At 41.3% G+C, this 22,327-nt stretch overlaps 1 protein-coding gene across 5 annotated transcripts in view; it reads right to left on the minus strand.

Annotated features, from left to right (window-relative positions):
* Nucleotides 1–22,327, minus strand: part of Abcc5 (ATP binding cassette subfamily C member 5) — an 83,906-nt gene that overhangs the window by 40,668 nt on the left and 20,911 nt on the right. For 2 of the 5 annotated variants that reach the window (XM_090342940.1, XM_090342949.1), the window contains exons 3-12: nucleotides 16,312–16,469; nucleotides 15,989–16,144; nucleotides 15,162–15,309; nucleotides 10,249–10,482; nucleotides 9,935–10,108; nucleotides 9,203–9,350; nucleotides 8,515–8,663; nucleotides 7,841–7,948; nucleotides 2,683–3,039; nucleotides 836–907 (exon numbers count right to left, since the gene is read on the minus strand). In XM_090342940.1, the coding sequence (XP_090199066.1) occupies nucleotides 836–907; nucleotides 2,683–3,039; nucleotides 7,841–7,948; nucleotides 8,515–8,663; nucleotides 9,203–9,350; nucleotides 9,935–10,108; nucleotides 10,249–10,482; nucleotides 15,162–15,309; nucleotides 15,989–16,144; nucleotides 16,312–16,469 (1,704 nt within the window). Of the gene's footprint in view, nucleotides 1–835; nucleotides 908–2,682; nucleotides 3,040–7,840; nucleotides 7,949–8,514; nucleotides 8,664–9,202; nucleotides 9,351–9,934; nucleotides 10,109–10,248; nucleotides 10,483–11,449; nucleotides 11,560–12,797; nucleotides 12,873–15,161; nucleotides 15,310–15,988; nucleotides 16,145–16,311; nucleotides 16,470–22,327 lie in introns of those variants that run through there. The other 3 variants (XM_090342957.1, XM_090342965.1, XM_090342973.1) reach the window with 3 other exon arrangements.

Consider the following 22,327-nt stretch of genomic DNA (forward strand, 5'->3'; position numbering starts at 1 on the left):
TTCAACATGGGTAAGTGTCTCAGAGGGCCTCCTCCATCAGGATCTAGTAATAACACATATTTATCCTCATCTCACCTATCCAAGTCAGCTAGTTTAGTTCATGAATCAGTTTATGTTTGTGAAGGCAGTACAGGGGGAGGGGGGGTGTTGAACTCACGGGCCTGTTCATGCTTGCTAGGCAAGCCTTCCAACCCTTGGGCCATAAACCAACCCTAAGTCAGACAACTTAATTCAAGTGTAAAAATAACCAAGTCACGTGTTTTTTTTTTCTGATTTCTAGGTCCAAGATCATTTTAAAGACAATTTATCTCAGTAGTGGTCCTTGCTTGGTGCCCCTCACTCTCTGTGCTAACAGCTATCTGCTGGGTCCCTCTGCCATGTTTTCTTCACTGCCTGTGATGTGCCTGTGTGTTAAGAAGACTAACCATGGACAAGAACTTAAGGGTATACTGCTTTACAGGGTTAGGCTGAAAACCTACTACTACTAAGTCATATCCTGGCAGTTCAGTTTGATTTTATGCTACCATCTATGCTTGGTCATCTTTCAGTGCCTCTTGCAAGCTCAATGGCATACTGATAACTCAACAAATGGATCTTGATTAAGAGAAGGGGGGAGAGGAGAACAGCGGCAGCAAGAGCATCAATCAGCTACTCGTCAGGTGTTCACTGTGCCTCTTCTAGGCATAAGGCCATCAAGGGTGGAAATGGAGACGTTACAGGCCCAGGTTCCTTTGTTCCCACCACTTCTGGTTCTCTGGCAAATGAGTTCTTTTCCCTGGAAACATTTTCTAAGCAGAAAGAAAGAAGATGCCAAGGAAGTAATAAAAAATCTTACCTGGCCTAAAATGGCTGAAATTAGAGAAGTTTTTCCACTTCCCACACTGCCACAGATTCCAACCAGTTTACCCTGGACAAAGCAAACAGAGAGAGGAATGCCATTAAGAGATTACTGAGGGGCTGGGAACATGGCCTCGTGGTAGTGTGTTCGCCTAGCATGCATGAAGACATGGGTTCAATTCCCTGGAAGCAGATACACAGAAAAAACACTGTGACTCAAGTGGCAGAGCCCTGAGTTTAAACCCCAGGACAGAGAGGGGGAAGGGAAGGGAGCAAAGGGAGAGAGAGGGAAAGAGAGAGAGAGAGAGAGAGAGAGGGAGAGAGAGAGGGAGAGAGGGGGGGGGGAGATTACTGAACACTCATCTCTAGAACATGTTGGTTCTTTGAAGAAAAAAAAAAGAGAAGGGCCGGGAGTTTGGCCTAGTGGTTAAAGTGCTTGCCTAGCAAGCATGAAGACCCGGGTTCGATTCCCCGGTACCACATACATAGAAAAAAGCTGGAAGTGGTGCTGACGCTGAAGTGGTAGAGCTTTGGCCTTGAGAAAGTCCAAGGACAGTGCTCAGGCCCTGAGCTCAAGCCCAGGACTGGCAAAAAAAAAAAAAAAAGAGAGAACACACCGATTTTAGTCCAGCAATACAAGAACTGTTATAATCCCAAGTTACCCATCTGTCTTTCCTTACTTTTACTGAGGTAACAGAAATGGAAGCACTCTGGAAAAATTAAATGTGCCACACACATTACAGTATCCACACACTCACTTTTAGAGTCTCTTTCTAACTTTGCTGGTAATCCATGTTACAGTTTTCATTACTGTTTGCAAGAGAAGCGGGACTCTTGAAAATTATTTCATTTTGATTTTCTTCCAGGGTTTATAAATTATTTTCAATAAAAACTATGCACACAATTATATTCATTTTTCTAAAGACTATTTTAAAAATACTACTGCTATCAATCCAAATGAAAGTGGAAAACCAAGTATAAATGCTATGTTAATAAATGTTATACGGTACTGTTTAGGGAATAAAAATTTTTTAAAAGTCTGTACCTGTTCAGTACAGGTGCATTTTTTTTCAGTCAGTCTTGGGGCTTGAAGTCAGGGCCTGGGCACTGTCCTTGGATACTTTTTGCCTAAAGCTAGCATTCTGCCACTTGAGCTACAGCACTCCTTTTTTGCACTGTATTAACACATTCTCAACTGTTCTCCTTCTCTTTTCACCCTATACTCTTCTGAATCCAGCAGCTAGGCTGTCTCTCTGAGACCTCTACTGCTTCTCTTCTCATTTAGGGTAAAGCTAGTCTAATGGGAGAAACTTAGACCTTCCTCCCTGCTTTCTATCCTTAGCACCTGCTACTTTCTCTCACTCTGGCTTCAGTATCCTGCAAATCACAGACTTAGGGTTATTTGTTCTGCTCTAGTGCTGGCCATAGAGATGATACTTTAAAAATACATAGTGCTGACAAGAGCAGCTCTGGGAATTCCTATTATATGCCCAGTTTGGTGTGATGCCCAGCCTGTCATAATAAGGAGCACAGAGTTAGAACACAGAAATATTTACAATATGTCAGACAGCTATAACAGCCAGAAACTGCAATACAATGTTGAATCCTGGAAAATCCACTTGAATTCTTCATTATCTTGTTTGCAATAAGAATATCTCACAACATTGTTTATTAATTCTGCTGTCAAATGCTTCAGTAATTCCTTTGGAATCAGAGTTAGCCTAATGTGCTCTTTGGCCCCCAATCACTCATAGCCACAGAGTGTTTTGCTAAAAGGAATGGCATCTGCCTGCCCTTGCCAGATGAGAATGGGAGTGGCACAAGAGAAGAAGGCAGGCTGCTCACCTCTTCTATTTGCAAGTCGATGCCATACAGCGTCCTCTGCAGGCGCAGGCTCCCTGAGTGGATGTGCTTGCCTTCTTCCTCCTCGGGACTGGGCCGCTCATCACTGTCCAGGAGGAGGTGGCCCTTCTGCTCTGCCAGCACCGCCTGATGCTCGGTGCGCTGCAGCTGCCTCACCTTCTCTTTCTTGCCCCTGGAAGCCTTCTTGTCTTTTTTCATTTTGGGAGTCAGCTTGGGTGAGTTCTGGATACTGGAGTGAGAGGAGTCCCATGCCAAGGTGGCATTTTTCATCTCTATCTTGATGTGAGGACTGGCTGGTTTGTTCTTAATCATGTGAACCTCTTCCATTAGAAACAAACTCTGATAGGAGTTGTGAGAGAGGTGCAAAGATGAGACACTGGATCAAGACCAGGGAGACAAGCCTAGGGCGTACACTCACGAAGCAAAACACATCAGGCTATACAGTGGAAGGAAGCTGAAGGGCAAAAGTAGCTCATTAGTGTAGCCTTGCCTCTGGAGTTACAGGGGCCGTGTCCAGCCCTTTATACTGTTACATGCTAATGGACCAAAGACATTTAACTAATACTATTGAGCCTCTTACTTTTTCTCATAAGCTGCTGAGTAGTAAAGTGGAAAGCCTATTTGTACCCTGACCCTCTTTATGTACCTAGCTTCCCTATTCTCCCTCCAGACCTCCTGCAGAACTCCAAACTTTATCCAAAGCCTGGCATTATCAGCACAGACTTAAGTATCAAGACAGGCTTACTTAAGATTGACACCAGGCTCCGGTGGTTAGGGGGAGAAAAGAAGGTCTGAGAAATGGGCCTATGTAAATGCAAAGGATAAAAGGCATCTCCTTAAGAACACCTCTTAGGCAGGACATCGATGCCTATAATCAAAGCTACTCAGGAGACTGAGATATGAGGGCCTTATCACAGTTCAAAGCCTGCCCAGGCAGAAAAGTCCATGACACTCTTATTTTCAAATAACCACCAGGAAACAGGAAGTGAATTATGGTTAAAAATGGCAAAGTGCTAATCTTGAGCACAAAAGCAATGGGGCAGCACCTAGGCTGAGTTCACAGACCAAAAAGAGAATACTGTACTCCTCATCCAAGTCCACTGAGCTATGTTAAAGGGAAGGAAAATGGGGTGTGTGAAGAGGGAAATGTCTTTGAGATTAGATTGGAAATACTGACTAGAGTAAAATGCAGTTCAGAACTTTCCTGTAAGACTTAGACTTCCTCTCTTAAAACAGTAAATCTTTACAGAATGTTAACCCAGACTGATTTTTTAGATATAATTTTTTAAAATGTTAGAAAATCTTCACACAAAAGATGACTTTTAGGATCTGGGCTCTGAGTGATTTTGCTGCTATTTTCAAAAGTCTGCCTCACATGATCCCCCAGGATTGTTTCCCCAAAGTTCCTCTAATGAACTAAAAAATATCTGTAGGGTTAGGAGTTTGGCCTAGAATGGTAGAGTGCTTGCCTAGCATGCACAAAGACCCAGTTTCGATTCCCTGGCATCACATAAATAGAAAAGCCAGAAATAGTGCTGTGGCTTAAGTGGTAGAGCACTAGCCTTGAGGAAAACCCAAGGGACAGTCAGTCCCTAAGTTCAGTCCCCAGGACTGGCAAAAAAAAAAAATAAAATAAACTAAAAAAATAAAATATATATATATATGTATATATTTGTAATAGGTAGTTGTCTCACACTAAAAAATAGCGTCTTCCCCCAAATGCTAATGAACTTACTAGGTTCCTTTAACCAACTTAAAGTTTACAAGTGCTAAAAAAATATATATAGTTATCATGTGTCCTAGTCACTGCAATCTCCAAGCTTCCCAGAGTACTTTGTTTCTAAATTTATTCCTAAATAACCTTCGCTCTTGGCCAATCTTAGGGGTAGTCCCTGCTTTCTATGGGACTAATGTGCTCACAGTCTTCCTGAGAGACTGCCATATATTCTCATCCCCCTCGTGGACTGAAAGAACGTGATGACAGCACTTTCCAGTTCACTGTCCTAATGCGATATTTAAAAACCAAGACTGTTTAGGCCCAGATGATGATTACTAAATGCACAGTTGCCTGTCAGTTTGCATAGTTCTTTCCCCACGTTTCCTTCCTATTCTCCACGGCCCTGCTCTGCTCCTGAGTTTCAGGTTCAGGTCATCCTGCTCTAACTGCTTAAAAAGACAAGGGCTTCTGGACTCTTATACCTATCGAACAACACAATTTTAGAGATTCACAAACCATAAACCACATTTTTACTACTGAGCATAATCAAAACTCTGTAATTTACCACAAGAATTAAATAAGAACATACCTGAGGAATATGTACAGAGTTGTCAAATAAAACACAAGATACCCAGTTAAATTTGATTTCTGATAATCAACAAATAGTTTTTCAGTACAACTATGTGCTGTACAGTATTTAATCAGGTGTTTTGTGAGGTGAATTTTTTTTTTTTTGGTGCCAATCCTGGGGCTTGAACTCCGGGCCAGGGTACTGTCCCTGAGATTCTTTGCTCGAGGCACTACCACTTGAGCCACAGTGCCACTTACAGCTTTTTTTTTTTTTTTCAGTCATTTATTGGAGTTAAGAGTCTCATAGACGGGGGTGTGGGGGGGGAGGGAAATGGGGACTAAGACATGTGAAAGGGTATCAATGTGTGTGAATTAATGCACCTTCTATCTGGCAAATATCATGTAACCCTTTTACTAATTACAATAAAAAAAAAAAAGGAAAAAAAAAAAAAGAGTCTCATAGACTTTACTTCCCAGGCTGGCTTCAAACTGCAATCTTCAGATCTCTGCTTCCTAAGTAGCTAGGATTACAGTACCTGGCTGTGTTTTTGGTTTTTTTCTTTCCCTTTTTTTAAAGACAAGGTCTCACTATGTAGCCCAGTTTGGCCTGAACTTCAATCCTCCCGTGTCAGCCTCTGGAATGTTAAGGTCACAGGTATGCACCACACCTGACCATATACTGCATTTTTTTTTTTTAGTGCCAGTCCTGGAACTTGAACTCAGGAGCTGGGCGATGTCCTTGAACATTTTTGCTCAAGACTAATTCCCTACCACATGAGTCATAGCTCTGCTTCTGATTTTTTTTTAGTTTTAATAATTTAATAATTAGAGAAAAGAGTTTCATGGACTTTCCTGCCCAGGCAGGCTTTGAACCATAATCCTCAGATCTCAACCTCCTGAGTAGCCAGGATTACAGGTGTTGGGCTGCTGGCATGTAGCTAAATCCTGTGTGTGTGTGTGTGTGTGTGTGTGTGTGTGTGTGTGTGTGTGTGTGTGTGTGTGTGTGTGTGTATTTTTTTTTTCCCCAGTACTACACTGGTAACAAACCCACAGGTGGACTGTCTAGAAGCCATCATGCTCTCTCTTTTTTCTGCCTTTTGTCTACACTATCCAAGAGGAAGCAACAAGCTCTCCTGAAAGGAAGACAGTTCAGAGACAAAGACCACCCTTGCTTGTCTATTAGATCCCTAAATCCACTTTAAGGAGAGAACAGTAATGATGTAAATTCAGAGGGCACAGCACTTTTACGGAATTTCTAAGAATTTCCACCATACAATAAACCAAAGAGGGAAGTCTCATCTTGTTCTCTGATCCATCTTTTAGAAAATAATGGAGAAGCAGATACTTTTGAAGTAAATAAAATCTCAGCAACAGTTTTGTAATGTTTTGAAAAGGTTCCCTCTGAAGTTCCCCCCAAATAAAGCAGAAACATGTATAACAAATTGTTGCTTTACACCTAAAAAATCAACTCCTTCCCTCTCAAATACTAATAAAATCAATGTTATGCTAACTAATAAGCACCAGAAGATAGTAAGAAAGAAACAGCTCATAGATGGGGAAGTTAGGTAATAAATACTTATTGTCCTGGGCCAAGCATGTAAAAAAGGAAACAAAACAAACAGTGCCAAGAGACATAAGCTATCCTAGAGTAAAGTTTCATGTGGCATAACATGAAAGGTTTTTGCTTCTATTAATTCTGACACTTTCCAGACAGAAGAAGGAACTATGTTGTGAAATACCACCTGCTAATACAAGTTCTCATTCGTAAGAGGCAAGACTGAAAGACAATGCATTATACTCTTGCTTCTTCATCCAAAATCTACCCAAATGTGTTCACTAATGAGGACATATGATGAAATTGGGAGAACTTCCTAATTTGTTAAAACATTCCCTTTCTTCCAAGATTACATATTGTGAGTTTAGTAAAACATGGGACTTGTACCTGACAGGTTTGCTTTTAAACTTGTTTTTCATGTATGGTCTTGTGCTTTTGCTCAGACTGTCCTTAGATATGAACCTTCTACTTCCATCTCCAATAACTAGGATTACAACTATGTGTTCAATACCAGGCTCTACTCTTCTAAAGAGGGAAATCCAATTCGGTTTTTCCTGAGCCTTCTGAGATATTAATATTTATTCTTCAAACACTTAAATTTCAAACCTTCTTGTCACTAAAATTGCTTCCATATCACTCTCACGAGCCACAGAAAACACAAGTAGGAGCACAGGAGTTGCTCTGTCAGTGCACTTTTTGTAATTAAATATTAGCAACTTCTCCTCACATTCTTTTGATATTGTATAATTACATTATTCTGGAAACACACAAAACACAGTCAAGACATGACCAACTAACCACCTACAAGGAAAAGAACTGATCCTCAGCTGTAATCTCAAAATGATCTAGCTTTATGACTATTTCCAGGTCAACGCATTCCTTGAATCATGAGTGGTAACCATAGGGAAGGAAAAGAAATATCAAAAAGAACTTAGCATATCAATCAATCAAAATGATAGGAACAAGAAAAAGGGAGAAGAAAACCATTTTAAATCACATTAGATCCATTAAGTGACAACATCCATCCACGTCAGGGCCAGGCAGAAGGACTTACTATGGGACGGGAACTGGGCCCCAAAGCAGCCCCAAAACATTCAGGAAAGGAAAAACTTATATTAAGTTAAAAATGTAACTAGTCTTATTTCTTAATTCAGTCTCTTTTATTGTTCCCTTGCTACTTTTTTGCCAAAGGGCACAAGGCAAAGCAAAGATCAGTGTGGCTTTTGGAGCGCCTTGGAACAGAAGCAGTTACTGATGGCAGGGACAGCTTGACACTGGAGGGGCAAGGAACAACTTACCTTAAATCTGTCAACAGCAACCGATGCTTCCGAGAGGGACTTTACTGAGAATGGTGTTACTTTCAAAGCAAAAGTCATGGAATTAAAGACAGTCACCACCGTGAAAGCCTTAAAATTGGAAAAGAGGAGAATGTGAGCCTAAAATCACTCACCCACTTCCTTCAGGTAGCAGAAAGGCTGCAAACTTGGATGACAAATGTAACTATACTTTCAGATGTCATTTTTATTTTATTTTTATTTTTTTATTTTTATTTTTCCTATGTATGTGGTACCTAGGAATCGAACCCGGGTCTTCCTGCATGCTAGGCAAGCACTCTGTACCACTAGGCCAAACTCCCGGCCCCCAGATGTCTTTTTTAAAGGTTAGTTTTTATGACACTGTCAACTGAAATTGTCAGTAAATCTGAACCACAGATTGTTTTGTGGCTGATCTGTATTTCTATAATTTTAAAGCCCCAAATCTCAGATTGACTATAAGTACATTATCTCTGTACAAGAGTGGTTTCCTGGTCTTCATTTCAATTTAGTCACTACACACACACACACACACACACACACACACACACACACACACACATTCTTGGGAGAACCTTGAAATGCAGTAAACAAGAGGACCAGAGCACCTCCTTATATGGTATTTTTTAAAACTTCTCCCTTCCTGAGGGTTCTCTGACCTGTGCTGCTGTCAGATCGAAGCCCAAAGTCATATGAACAGTGAATGTCACTACACTGGCAATCACCACCACTATGGGAGCCACGCCAACAGTGATGCTCTGGAAGTACCCCGCCTTCTCCAGTATCCCACGCTCCTCCTCTCGGATTTCTATCAAAAGAAAGAAAGCCATATTCAAAGAGAGTCAAAAGAAATCTTGGGACATTGTTCCTCTACCACCAAGTAAGACTCACTCTTAGCCACAATTACATTTTTAATGGCCCTTTAATCACTCTTATGCAACTAATAAGTTATGTGGGTGGGTCAATGGGGGGCAGGTATTAAGTCTTGGATTTGGGGCCTGCTTCATTTTTTCCTCTCAAGTATATGCTAATTCAAACTCTTGTTGAGATAAGGTTGAGGAAAGGAGGAAACAAGGTAAAGAGCTTGAATTATTCTAACTAGTCATCTTGGAAAAATGAATGATTTCCTGGCTCTGAAAGTTCTACATCAGTGAGATGGAGTAACTGATTCAAAATCTTTAATACTTCTTTTGAACATAATGTTTTCATGATGCCAGGATTGTAGACCTAAGCAGTCCTAGTATCTAATGTGTTCAGGAATCAGGAAGCAAAGTATGGGAATGATCAAACCCATAGAATCCAAAAATCCTTCTACACACATGCACATACGATATTTTTTAAACTCACTTTGAACATTCTGAGAAAATGCTTTGACCCAGGCATACATTTTAATAAATTTAATATAGGTGAGAACTTCATTCATTTTCTGGACACGGTTATCTGTGGCAGTCACACATTTTCTCCTGAAGTATGCAGTAAGTCGTGACACGAACATCTGAAAGGAAAAGCAACACCATGCCTAACCAGGGCTCATTCAAAATGAAGAATGGCCTGACTTGCTTGAAATCACTCTGAGCGAGCATATAATCCTGTTTACTGGGTCAGGCTAGTTCTCATGTAGTTGTTTTGTTTTGTTTTCTAATAAGAGGGACTTGTTAGAATCAAGTTATTAATTCTTGTCTCTGATAAACCAGTAAGGACAAAATACTATTTGTTCTCACTATGACTGCAGATTTTGAGGGCTACCAAAGCAGAGGCAGGAGCACTGAAAGTATAAACTGGAGATGAAGCAACTCAGACACTCCCATATTTATCCAGGGCAGTGTTCACCTGCTGGCTTTCTCCTTCACTCAGATTCCTCTTTTATAATGTTACTAGGAGCGACTGCCACTTACTTTTTGCAAGTGATAACTTCCTTCTCCTCAAGTCAGAATCTACCTACCTAGACTGTAGTGTCTAGCTCCAGACTTCTCCAAATCAAGGAGCTGTTTTGAGGACATTTCAAGGACAATTTCCTTGAAGGAATTAAGTTTCCAAAGGAGGAGCCGCGCTCCTAATTCAACTAGGTGGCTTACTCACCATTGCTGGATAAAAGAGGATGAAAACAGCCGAGCCTAGGAAGCCTGTTGGTCCCAGAATGATCACATTATAAACCATGCCCAAGATGGCAACAACAGGTCCTCCAGCCAACAAACTGCCAACGGCAGCCGCCTCAAACATTCTCTGCCCGTCGTTGGAGCAAATATTGATGAGCTAAAGATACAAAGAGCAGTAAGGGGACCTTTCAGGGACACAGACCACTGCCACTCATCTCAAGAGGAATTGATCAAAACACAACCCCAGGGGAAAGGAGCCCTAGCTAGGAGTCTGCACTTTGTAGAGAGCATACTCACCTCCCCTAGGGATTTCTCTTTAATGTTCTTTAGCTTAAGGATCTTCTTAAATGCCATGGTTAGGATAGCCCCCCGCAGGCGGACACCAGTGCGGTAATTCAATGCCCAAGTCAGTGCAAGTGACCAAGAGCGCACAACTTCTGTCAGAAGGAGGCCTAGGACCAACAGCAAGCTGTACTGCAGGTTAGACTCTGTTGCCTGGGTATACTCCAAGAGGTGTTTCACCACAAAGGCCTACAGGGAGAAATATACACAGCTGTCAACCTCACCACAGCAACCACACCCAGTGTCACAGTGCTATGTTAGGATAGAAAGAGTAGTCTACTCCACAGCAGTCATCAGTGTTCAAGCAATGAAAAAAACTTTCTTGGAAGACCAAATGTTACAGACACCCTGCCCACAATAATTGACCCAGAACATTGCACAGGAGGCCAGATTGGAAATGTTTTCCTTAAGGACACCATCGTGACCATTACTCTTTCTAATGTAACATAGACCTGTCTACGAGCTGAAATTAATTCTAAACCATGGTCATTCAAAAGTATATATTTGACCTTATTCCAGTATCTCCACACATGGATACATTTCTTTAAATGAAATTAAGACCTTTCTTTGTATCCTTTCAAACGTGCTTATTTGATAAAAAGGAACAGTGTACCTACAGTTGTACTGGGGAAGAGTGAGAAGTGCATTTGCAAAACATTCCTGAAAATAAACATCAGCAGTTTAATAGTACAGAAGGGAGCAATCAAAGCAGACCAACACAGCTCTAGAGACCCTCCCTCAGGCCCTCCCCACGCCCACTCCCTCCCAAGAACAAAAACATGTTACCTCAGGTAGCCTATGTCTAACACCACCTGCAGGGAGGGAACGGCCAGCCCCCAAGAACCACCGAGGACCACCTCCAGCTCTGAGGTCCTGCAACGCCGGGGCACACACTCACACAGGCACATTCAGCAACAGTATTAAATACCAAGAAGTGGAGGTAATGTACTTTTATTGAAAATGAAAAAAATATATATATAAAGGTACCATCTTCAAAGAGCATCTCACAAACACTGTACAACAGCAGGAGCATTGCAGTAACATACAGTGGGAACATACAGAGTTCAGTTACATAGGGCTAGCATCTAACAGGTCATCTGGTCTCCGGCTGTTGTCATAACTACACACATTGGAAATACAGAACAGAGTGATATGTTTCCAGAGTCCGAAGCAGTACATCAGGATGATGGCACTCATCAGGTAGGGGTCCTGAAGTTGCAGTGATTCTGCACTGGAGTAGATTCTCTAGGAATAAAGACCTTGCTGCTAAGGAAAGAGAATTAAAAAACAAAACAAAACAAAAACCTATAAATTCCTAGAGATGCACTCTGCTTAAAATTGCTGGTGCTGTTGGTACACGAAGCTATGTGGAAGCTATGTCTGTTCATGATGGAATATAAAATTCTAGGCCTTGAAGAAAAAGGGCTGTCATCCTTCGGAGTCTTTTCAAGTCCTTGTAGCTAAAACTAAGGTCGAGGTTGGCAAAAATGAAACAAAACACACCACAGAAAAAGAAAGCCAAACCAATCCCCCAACCTAAAGGAAGAAAAAGAATAAACTCAAAGCTCATCCACCCATCTACCCTGTTTTCTTACAGCAAAGGTTATCATGGCTATAAGCCAGCACTAAACCACAGACAGAAACAGAAGCACAATTGTCAGAAGCATGTATCTAATGCTGAGTCTCAGAACCCAGACTCTAAGATAATTTGTATTGTTTTCCCCCAAAGTAGCTTAATATCACATGTCTCTAGGCCCTAGGAGATTCTCATTAATGGGATTTATGTCATGCTCTGTAACTTGATCTACAGCAAGTTCTGATTCTCTAATAACTACCATATTCTATCTCTGCCCTCCCTCAGATTGTTTTGGTTCATTTTTTTTTTTAAGGTTTATATGCAATGTTTGGTTCCTCACTGCATACAGATGGGCTGCTGGTTTACTACCAAGAAGATGGGCTTCTTTTCCAGTATGCATCCAAAATATGGATGAGTCACAGAGTCAGAGCCCTTCCTTCTCTCGTGAAGCACTCAGTAGATGGCGCCAGGTGAAGCCCTTTCTCACACACCAAGGCACTGTGGACCAGTCTCCAGGAAAGGCGTGCAAGGACAGCAGGTTGTTGTTTGGGCTCCTTCCTTCCCATACCTTTACAGTGCCCCTTTTCAGCATTGAGTAAGAGCACCAGCCTCTCCCAGAGTGGGGGGTGGCAGGGAAGGTAAAAGACATAACCAGTATTAACACTACATAAAACTTCAAAGGGAGGAAAAGAGGAAACAGCAGATTAAAGAACTTCCAATACAGGGTTTTAAAAAGGCAATGACATTGTAAACAATTTTGCATGGGAGAAGAAAAAAAAAGTTTGCATGGAAAAACCCAAACAAAATTCAGTTTAAAAAAAGTTACAAATCTATCACTTAAGTCTAAACAAACTGGGAGAAAACTTGAGATTATCAGCATAGCTGTCTGGCTGTGGAAAGCATTCCCAGTGAATAAACATTACCTTACCTGAACTCGTGGCGAGAAATTCTGCCCCGCTTGATTCTCTCATTCTGAGCGCAGAATACAGCCATCCTGAAAATTCTAAAGAACAGCTTCTGTCACTGGTTCCACTACAGAGAGACTCCCCCCAAGTCCAGATCCTGACAGCACCAAGCAAGCTGCAGCTGGAGAGAGGTTGGAGGGTGGGAACTTACCTACTCAAAAGTTTTCACTGTCTTTTCTCCCAAGGCCCTGGGGTAGTGCTGCTGCAGGCAGCCTTCTCTGGTGGGTGGGTCTCAGGCAGATGCCAACTATACACAGAGATCCCAAGGAAGGCCTGGGTTTTTCAAAACTATCTGAGTTTAAAAAGGACCCAAAATGTCTCTGTTGTTTCCTGTGTTGGTTCTTAGTCTCTAACCCTATAGATACTGGTACTCTGTTCACAAAACTGTGATTCCCTAGACACTGTGCATGGAGCACTGATTCCCTGGCATTGCCAGATACTTGGATCATCCTGATGCAGGAATGCCAGCAGCAGATGGCCAGCAAATTTAAAATCACATGCACACAAAGCACAGCTTGATTGTTTCATTTGGTTTTGTGTTTGGCTGACAAGTTGCAATGACACCTAAGAGGAAACAAGAAATAGTTTGGAAAGTTTGTAATGTGGGGAAGCTATCCTTATGTAGGTTTTAATAAGAACAGGTCAAGCCAATTTAAAATCCTGCCAGCCTCTATAATTTGCAAAAATTTAAAATGAATGCTTCCGAAAGAACCAAAGTCTGTTCACAGGAAATCTGCTCACTGTTGGTATTAATCTCAAGCCAGCCTAATTTTTTCATTTCCAGTGAAAAAGAACAATGTCTCAAAAAGACACCTGCAGCAACAACTTTTTATTTTTCTCAAAGAGACAACAGATTGGTCCACTGCTTTTTCAGGGGTTCCAGGACTGAACCACAGAGGTGCATTTCCAGAAAGGGCAGAGAGGAGAGTGCTGCCTCTTCTTGTTACAGGAAGGCACTCATCTTTCCCTGGCATCTACAAGACTTTTCTAGAAATGTGCATCTCCGTGTACTGCATCATAAGTGAAAGGTTAGAGGACTACACAGATGCTCAAGGAAGTGACCTCTAAATCCATTAAGCTGAATATGCACAAGGAACATTTTTTTCAAGTACAAAAATTAACATTTCCAGCAATCTATGAAATTTTTGTTTTTCTTTAGAGGAGAGTGGAATCAAGAAAGCCTGTCTGCATGCCATGCTATCCAGATGAAAGAATTTGATTCCAGATCAGAGCAGCCACCAGCTCTGTAGTGAAACAAGGACAGAAGCTCTTCTTGGGAAAGCTGGCTCTAAGAAAATGTTTGCCATTTTGATCAACAACAACATAAAATAGTATTTCAGTTACAAGGTCTCATTTACATAAAACTTATACAAAAGTGTGTTAGTTGGTCAATTAATATAAAAACCCAGAAATATCAGAAAAGTAGTGTTCTCTGCTTCAGAAAAAGAGATCAAAACTTTTAAAAAGGCATCAGACTTTGGGGCGGGGAAACAAAGAAAACAAAGAAAAGAAAAACAAAACTATAAATTAGTTTTACCTAGTCACCATGCATCTTACGCATATACTTACCGGAACCATGACCTCCAGCTTACCCACACACGGAAAATGCACAGAATAATCAGTACTACTGCTCCGATGCCTCAAGGCAAATATGTAGAAAATAGATTTAATAAAAATCTCAAGGTAAGGCAACACAGCAGGTGCAAGAAACAGGTGCCCAGAAAACTGTCAAAGACTCCTTTGCCTACTCTGTTTGTTCGACTAGGAAAATACCATGATTGACATCTCAACATTTGCCATAGCTTACCCTAGAGACCAAAGCTTGAAATGGACTCCAAGTCAAACTCTTAAAAACTCTGACAATCCTCTAGCTCCTTGAGGGTTCATTTGCCATAGAACTGTCAATCATGATATCCTCTTCCAGACATTTGGTATGTTACACCACAGTGGCTCACCAGTCCATACCACATAAGACTACGTTTACAATACTGTCACAACACATCTGCCCAGATCCAGATGGTTACTTCATGTCAACACACAACCAAGAAGCACAGTCCTGTGCAGAACCAGGATCAGCTCAGTATCACTCCCACCCCAGGAAAGCAAATTAGCTCTTTCTTGTCTCCCAAGACTGCCCATCATCATTCCAGTGGTTGAGAAGCCACCATCACTCCCAAATTCACTGACCCATTTCAACAAAGATGGAGGCATCTCTAAAGCTGCTAACTACCCAAAATTGAGCATAACCCCAGTAACTGAACAAGAGAGTTAAGAGCTGGCCATGGCCGGGCTCCTGGAGACTGTCAGAAAGAATGGTTAGAACTTACTGGTCCACTGAAGCCAGCCAGCTGCGTGATCATCAGGCACATGATGGACAGGATGAGCCTGGTGCGGCAGAAGATCCACACAACCCTTCTCAGGGAGGCAGCATCTGGCCCAACTTCATTCAGCTCTTCTTGCCACAGTCTCTCTAGTCTTAACAAGGTACATGTCTTCCTGTTACACATCTCCTCAGGGAAAACGACACACCCTAGCTTCCCTCCCACCTTATGTATATGTATATGTATATATATGTATGTATATGTGTATGTATGTGTATATACATACACATATATTTTTTGTCTCCAGGCTCTGTCATGACACATACAAGTTTCTCCTTTAAAATTATACACATAGTCCACCTTCTAGTCCTTTCCTATGTATGTGCGTATTTATCCCAGACAGGGAGTATTTCAAGGTACAGAACAGAACAATAACAAGAGCCCTTCCTTCCACCCCCAAAAGGCCTATCCCTAAATAAAGTCTGGGGATAGCTTCTTTCCTCAGGGCCCCCACTCTTTCTGAAGGATCCTGTGGTAAAAAGTAAAGTTGCAAACTAGATTTTAATCATACAATCAGCTACCACAAAAATGTATTCTGTCACAAGGCAGCCACATAATCTCCCTTCAGACTCAGGAAGAGAAGCAGGGCTGAGAGAGAGAGAGAAAGCCCATGGTTAAAATAGGATTAGAGTGAAATAGGAAATAAAGCAGAAGAGCAAAGGGGAAGTCACTCCCAGGATACCCCCACCCCAGGACACTGCAGAATTCACACCCTCCTAGCTCAGGCCTAGCATCCAGTATATGGAAACTAGGGTGGACCAGAGACGCCTTACCTTCTGCAGTTCCCATCAGAAGACTCATACTTGGACAAAGGCCACACATCCTCCATTAAGAGCTCCCCCTTCTTGTGGGCCACACGGGCCAGAGGAGAAAGCCATGAAAATGTCATACAGGAAAAGAGCCCAGCATTGTCCACCGGGTGTTGATGTCTACAAAGAGAAACCAAGTCACAAAGCTTCAACATATACCAAGAAGACAGATGGTATTTAAACTACACTTCAATTAACAGCCTTCCCTAACTGCCTCATCTCAGTCCAATTTTTCAAAAATGCTTTGGTGCTTTGCTGATGACTCATTAACCTTCAGAGCTTCTTACTTGGAAGTGGTCCGGATGGGCTTCAAAGCACTTAAGCCATGATGGTACTTTCCCTTGGGATGTTCGTCATCCAGAATTCTGAGCTGAGAATGCATAGACACGTCCAGGGAAAGGCCCTCAGCTCGGGCTGCTGTTTCCAAAGCATCCTGGCATGCCAGCTGCTCCACACACAGGGAGAGAGATAGAAGTACTTAACAAATATTTCATACACAAAAGAGCAGCAAGTCCAAATGGTAACAATTCAAACCACACACTACTTAACCAAAACTGAGAAATCTCAACTGTCAAGAGACTGAAGTTCCATTAGGTTCACTCTTATGCTGTATAATCTAATGTTTGTTTGTTCGAGCCAGTCCTGGGGGCTTGAACTCTGGGCCGGGGTGCTGTTGTTGAGCTCCTTTTGTTCCAAGCAATCACTTGAGCCACAGCTTCACTTCCGGTTTTTCCTGGTGATTATCTGGACATAGGAGTCTCATGGATGACTTCATGCCTATGATCCTCAGATCTTAGCTTCCTGAGTAGCTAGGGTTGCAGGTATGAGCCTAGTTAAATATTTCAATTTTTATCACCAAATTCTCCCATCTTCAGTTTCCCAATGTAATGAAAATCAATCACTTCACCTCTAATTACAAATTGTATTCCTCATTTTCTACAACAAAAAATTTCGCAATTGGGCCAGGAGTTGGGCCTAGTGGTAGAATGCTTGTCTACCATGCACAAAGACCTGAGTTCCTCAAACATAGAAAAAAAAAGCCACGGGCCAGTGGCCTAGTGGTAGAGTGCTTGCCTAGCATGCACGAAGACCCAGGTTTGATTCCTCGGTACCCCACATACATGGCAAAAAGCCAGAAGTGGTACTGACGCGCAAGTGGTAGAACTCTAGCCTTGAGAAAGTCCAAGGACAGTGCTCAAGCCCTGAGCTCAAGCCCAGGACTGGAAAAAAAAGAACTCAGGCCTTGAGTTCAAGCCCCAGGAGAAAATCAATCAATTATAGGGACCAGAAGCACAGCCTAGTGGTAGAGTGCTTGCCGGGCATGCACAAGCCCTAGATTTGATTCTTCAGTACCATATACACAGAAAAAGCTACAAATGGCACAGTAGCTCAAGTGGTAGAATGCTAGCCTTGAGCAATAAAAGCTCAAGGACAGTGCCCTGGCCCTGTCCTATTTAAGCCCCAGGATTGGCAAAAAGAAAAGAAAAAGTCTACTCAGTTCAAAGTCAGACTATAACACAAGAATCTGGAAAATGTACGCTCATTTACATTTAAGTCAAAGTTACCTTTTACTGTTGTACAGTCTTTATACTCTTCAATCTCCTTATCTACCTTTTCTCTCTGAGCTGTGAAACTCTTGATCACAAACTTTTCAAGCACTTACTTTCAGATAGTAAAAAACAAAACAAACAAAAAAACACCAACAGAGGCAGGTGCTGGTGGCTCACACCTATAATCCTAACTACTCAGGAGGCTGAAATCTGAGGATCATGGTTTGAAGCTAGCTTGGGCAGGAAAGTCCATGAAACTCCAATAAACTCAGAAAAAAAAGCCAGAACTGATGCTGTGACTCGGGTGGTAGAAAGCTAGCTTTGAGCAGAAAGAGACTCAGGAGAATGCCCCACAACCAACAAAAACAAAACAAAATAAAACACACACACACACACACACACACACGATTCCCCAAATCACCTAATGTAGGGGGAGAATCTTATTTTTTCCCCTGGGGTTTGAACTCAAAGCCTAGATGCTTAGGTGTTGTCCCTGACCATTTTTTGCTCAAGGCAAGCAAAAGGTGAGCCACAGCCCACTCCTGGCTTTTTGGTGGTCAACAGGAGACCAGGTTGGCTTCAAAACACAATCTTCAGATCTCAGCCTCCTTAATAGCTACAATTACAATGGAACCAACTCAGATGCCCCTCAGTTGCTGATTGGATCAACAAGATGTGGTATTTATACACAATGGTGTATAAAGAACAACACTGCCTCATTTATAAGGAAATGGAAAGACTTAGAAAAAATCATATTACGTGTAGTAAGCCAAACTCAAAGGAACACAGGCTCAATGGTTTCCCTCATTTGTCATAATTTGTATAAACCTTGGACTCTCCTAGCAGAGGTTTACAATAGGACAAAACCTAGATATATAAGGCCATATAGGATGAGGCTAAATGAAAGGACTTCCAGGATATAGAAACAAGAGCCATATAATGTGATTGTTGTTCTTAATGTACTATGTTATTTCTCATCTCTTTTGTTGTCCCTTGATTATCTCATATTGTTACAGTATCCTACCTTGTTATTTGATATACTGTATATATGTTTATTTATTTGAAATAGGATAGGGAAGGGGGGAAAACAATATGGGGGTGGGGGAGGGAAATGGGGACAAAAACATGAGAAGGAGTAGCAATGTTTGTGAAGTAATACACCTTCTATCTGGCAAATATATGTAACTCTTCTATTAATTACAATAAAAATATATTTTTTAAAAAAGAAAAGAAAAAAACCCTACAATTACATGCCCAAGACACTGGTGCCCAACTGAGCCTCTATTTTTATTGACTGGTCTTTCCATAACTGTAAGAGTAGAAAGTGTGCACAAGGTCCCCAGCCTGCCTGCACCAATCAAACAAAAGCTGTAGTTTACAGCAGTTATGCATCTTCAGAACTACTTGGGTGGCACCTGAGAGTACACAGCTCTGTGTTCACATTCATTCCTTCCATCACAAACAAGGTGGCTTCAACAGGAAACGGCAGTGACTCAATGCTAAGAAAAGAACTCCTTCTTGTATAAATCCTTGTGTATAAGGGGACATAATTTAATTGCTAGGTATTGTGGTACAAAATAGTAAAGACTGCTGAGAATCTAACAAAGTTGCTTCTTCTCCTTCTCCTTCTTCTTGTTCTTCTTTGCCAGTTCTGGGCTTGAACTCAGGGCCTGAGCATTGTCCTTGGGACTTTCTCAAGGCTAGAGTTCTACCACTTGAGTCACAGAGCCACTTTTGGCTTTTTTTCTATGTATGTGGTACCAAGGAATCAAATTTGGGTCTTCATGCATGCTAGGCAAGCACTCTACCACTAGGCCAAACTCTCGGCCCCAAAGCTTCTCCTTTAATCTGTTCATAACCACAGAGAAAACCAAAAAAAAAAAAAGGAAATACTGGATCTGTAAAGAAGAAAGATACACACAAAAACACACTTACTAGATCTTAGTAGATACTAGGACTATATAAGTAGATACAGAAATTTACGGGACTAGTTGCATATTTGCAACTGAGAAGACATTTCTTCAAATGTGCAATGGATAGCTGCCAAATGGGCTATATGCTGGTACAAAGCAAACCTCAACACATTTCCAGACTGACATTTGGAACTTAATTAGGACTTTGATCTAAACACAAGGTTACAAGAAATTTTCTCCTTGTTCAATAGTTATCTAACATACTTTTTTGGTCTGAGACCAGGACTTGAACTCGGTACCTGACACTTTTGTTCAATGGTTATCTCTACTAACAGAGCCATGTCTCCGATCCCATACTTCTAAATAATATGACTTAAAGAAGATAGGAAACGGAAATGTTTTTAGCTAAATGGTATGAAACTAATACATCAACATTTATGGGCTGTAACTAAAGGTGATACAAAGTAAGATACTGATTGCTTGAAAATCAGTGCTTTAAGCTACAGACTGACATTTTCTATAAAGGGTCAGATAATAAATATTTTTAGACTTTATAGACCAAGAGACAAAAATCAAAAATTTTATATAGATATTTCGATGACAAAATAAAATAGATCATTACAAAACACTTAACAAAATTCAAGTTATGGTAACAGGTTTGTTTTTTTTTTGAATACACATCTGTGAATGAAGAAATATTTCACTCGATTAGGGTTTAAAATAGTTTTGCCCTTTTGTTGGAAACTTGCAAATAATCATGCACCAAGGTTTATTTGAATAAAAGTTTGCAACTTCATTTTGGAAAATGTTTTCAGAAAAGAAAGATAATGCCCAAATACTTAAGTCGAATTGGCCACACTGATTTCTCAGAAAGCATAGTGGGACTCTACTGCTTTCTCTCTTGCTTTTAGTGGTACTTTCTCTCTCATTCCCTCTCCCTTTCCTTTTCCCTTTCTTCAGCACTACGGATTGAACTAGACCTTTGTACTTACTAGACAATCACTTTACCACTGAGCTATACATCCAGCCCACTGGTTTTTCTCTGTACGTTGATGAGATTCAAAAAGCACTGCTAGAGCCACTGTGTGAATCAGAAAATACATCCACTATGAATGTATATTGAAATAGAGTTCTGATTGTTTTGTTTTGTTTTGTTCAGTTGTGGGACTTGAACTCTGGGCCTGGGCGTTGTCCCTGAGCTGGCTATTCAGGTCAAGGATACTGACCTACCCCTGGAGCCACAGGGTCACTTCTGGTTTTCTGGTTGTTAATGAGAGATAAGAGTCATACAGATGTTAGTGCCCAGACTGGCTTTGAACTGTGATCCATAGATCTCACACTCCTGAGTAGCTAGGATTACAGGTGTGAGCCACAGCACCCAACTGGAATACAGTTTTAACCTGTTTTGTTTTGCCAGTCTAGGGACTTGAACTTAGGGCCTGAACACTGGGCTTTCTCTAAGCACCTTGGGCTTTCTCAAGGCTAGAGCTCTACCACATGAGCCACAGCACCACTTCCAGCTTTTTATATGTATGTGGTACTGAGGAATGGAACCTGGGTCATTGAGCATGCTAGGCAAGCACTGTCCCACTAGGCTAAACTCTCAGCCTCTAGAGTTTTAACTTTTGACAGCACAGAAGTATAGAAAGGAACTTAATATTTTTTTTATGATTCAAACATTAGTTGTAATAAAATTACTTTCCCACAGTATCATTTTATGTCCTACTAGCAATGTATGCAGTTTTTCTACAGCCTTGCCGGCACTTGGTACTAATGTCAGTTTTCTTGTAATTTTAGTAATTTTAACAGAAATGGTGAATCTTATCATAGTTTTAATTAATTTGTGCTACTCTAAAGGAATGATACTTGGTATCTGTGGTTCCTTGCTCCCCACACATTCTTTCTGGCAAGTCTTTTTTGTTTTGGTTTGGTTTTGCTTTAGGAATTTTCTGGTTAAAATCTCACATTTTGGGCCCGGGCTGGCTTCAGGATCAGACTATGAGTTCCTACTCAAGGCCTGCCACATAGTTGGGATGACAGGCATGCCCCACCAAGCCCCAGTAGGCTTGTTGGTTGAAATGGGTCTCCACAAACCATCTCTGCCTTCTAAGTAGCTGGGATAAAAGAGTGAGCCACTATGTGCAACTTTGAGTCTTTTATCTATTTCCTAATGGGACTTTTAGTACTAACTTCACCAATTCTTTATGCATACTGGATTCAAATCTTATCAGGCAAGAGATTTCCAAATATCTTCTCCCAAGGTTTTGCTCTCTTAATAGGGCCATCAATAGATTAAAAGTTTATAGTGGCTTGTTTTTATTGTGTGTGTATATGCTACTGGGGTTTGAATTCAGTGCTTTGAGCTTGCTAGATAGATGGTCTATCACTTGAACCATGAGCCTAGCTCTCTTTTTCTTTAGTATGTTTTTTTTTTTTTGCCAGTCCTGGGACTTGAACTCAAGGACTGAGCACTGTTCTTGTGCTTTCTCAAGGCTAAAACTCTATCACTTGAGTCACAGCACCACTTCCAGCTTTTCCTGTGTATGTGGTACTGAGGAATTGAACCCAGGTCTTCATGCATGCTAGGCAAGCACTCTACTACTAGGCTAACTCCTAGTCCTTCTTTAGATTTTTTAGATAGGGTTTTGCTCTTTCTCCTGACACCAGCCTCAAACTATGGTTTTCCTATTATGCCTCCTACACAGCTGGGATTACAGGCCTGTGCTACCATACCCAGACTATCACTTGAGACAAAGGCTTACTGACTTTTTTTTGCATGGGCCTACCTTAAATCATGATCAATCCATCTTTCCTTTTTTGTACTGCTGGGACTGTTGGCC

The sequence above is a fragment of the Megascapheus bottae genome, chromosome 1 (assembly GCF_031878675.1).
Source record: "Megascapheus bottae isolate mThoBot1 chromosome 1, mThoBot2.hap1, whole genome shotgun sequence".
Lineage (NCBI taxonomy): Eukaryota > Metazoa > Chordata > Mammalia > Rodentia > Geomyidae > Megascapheus > Megascapheus bottae.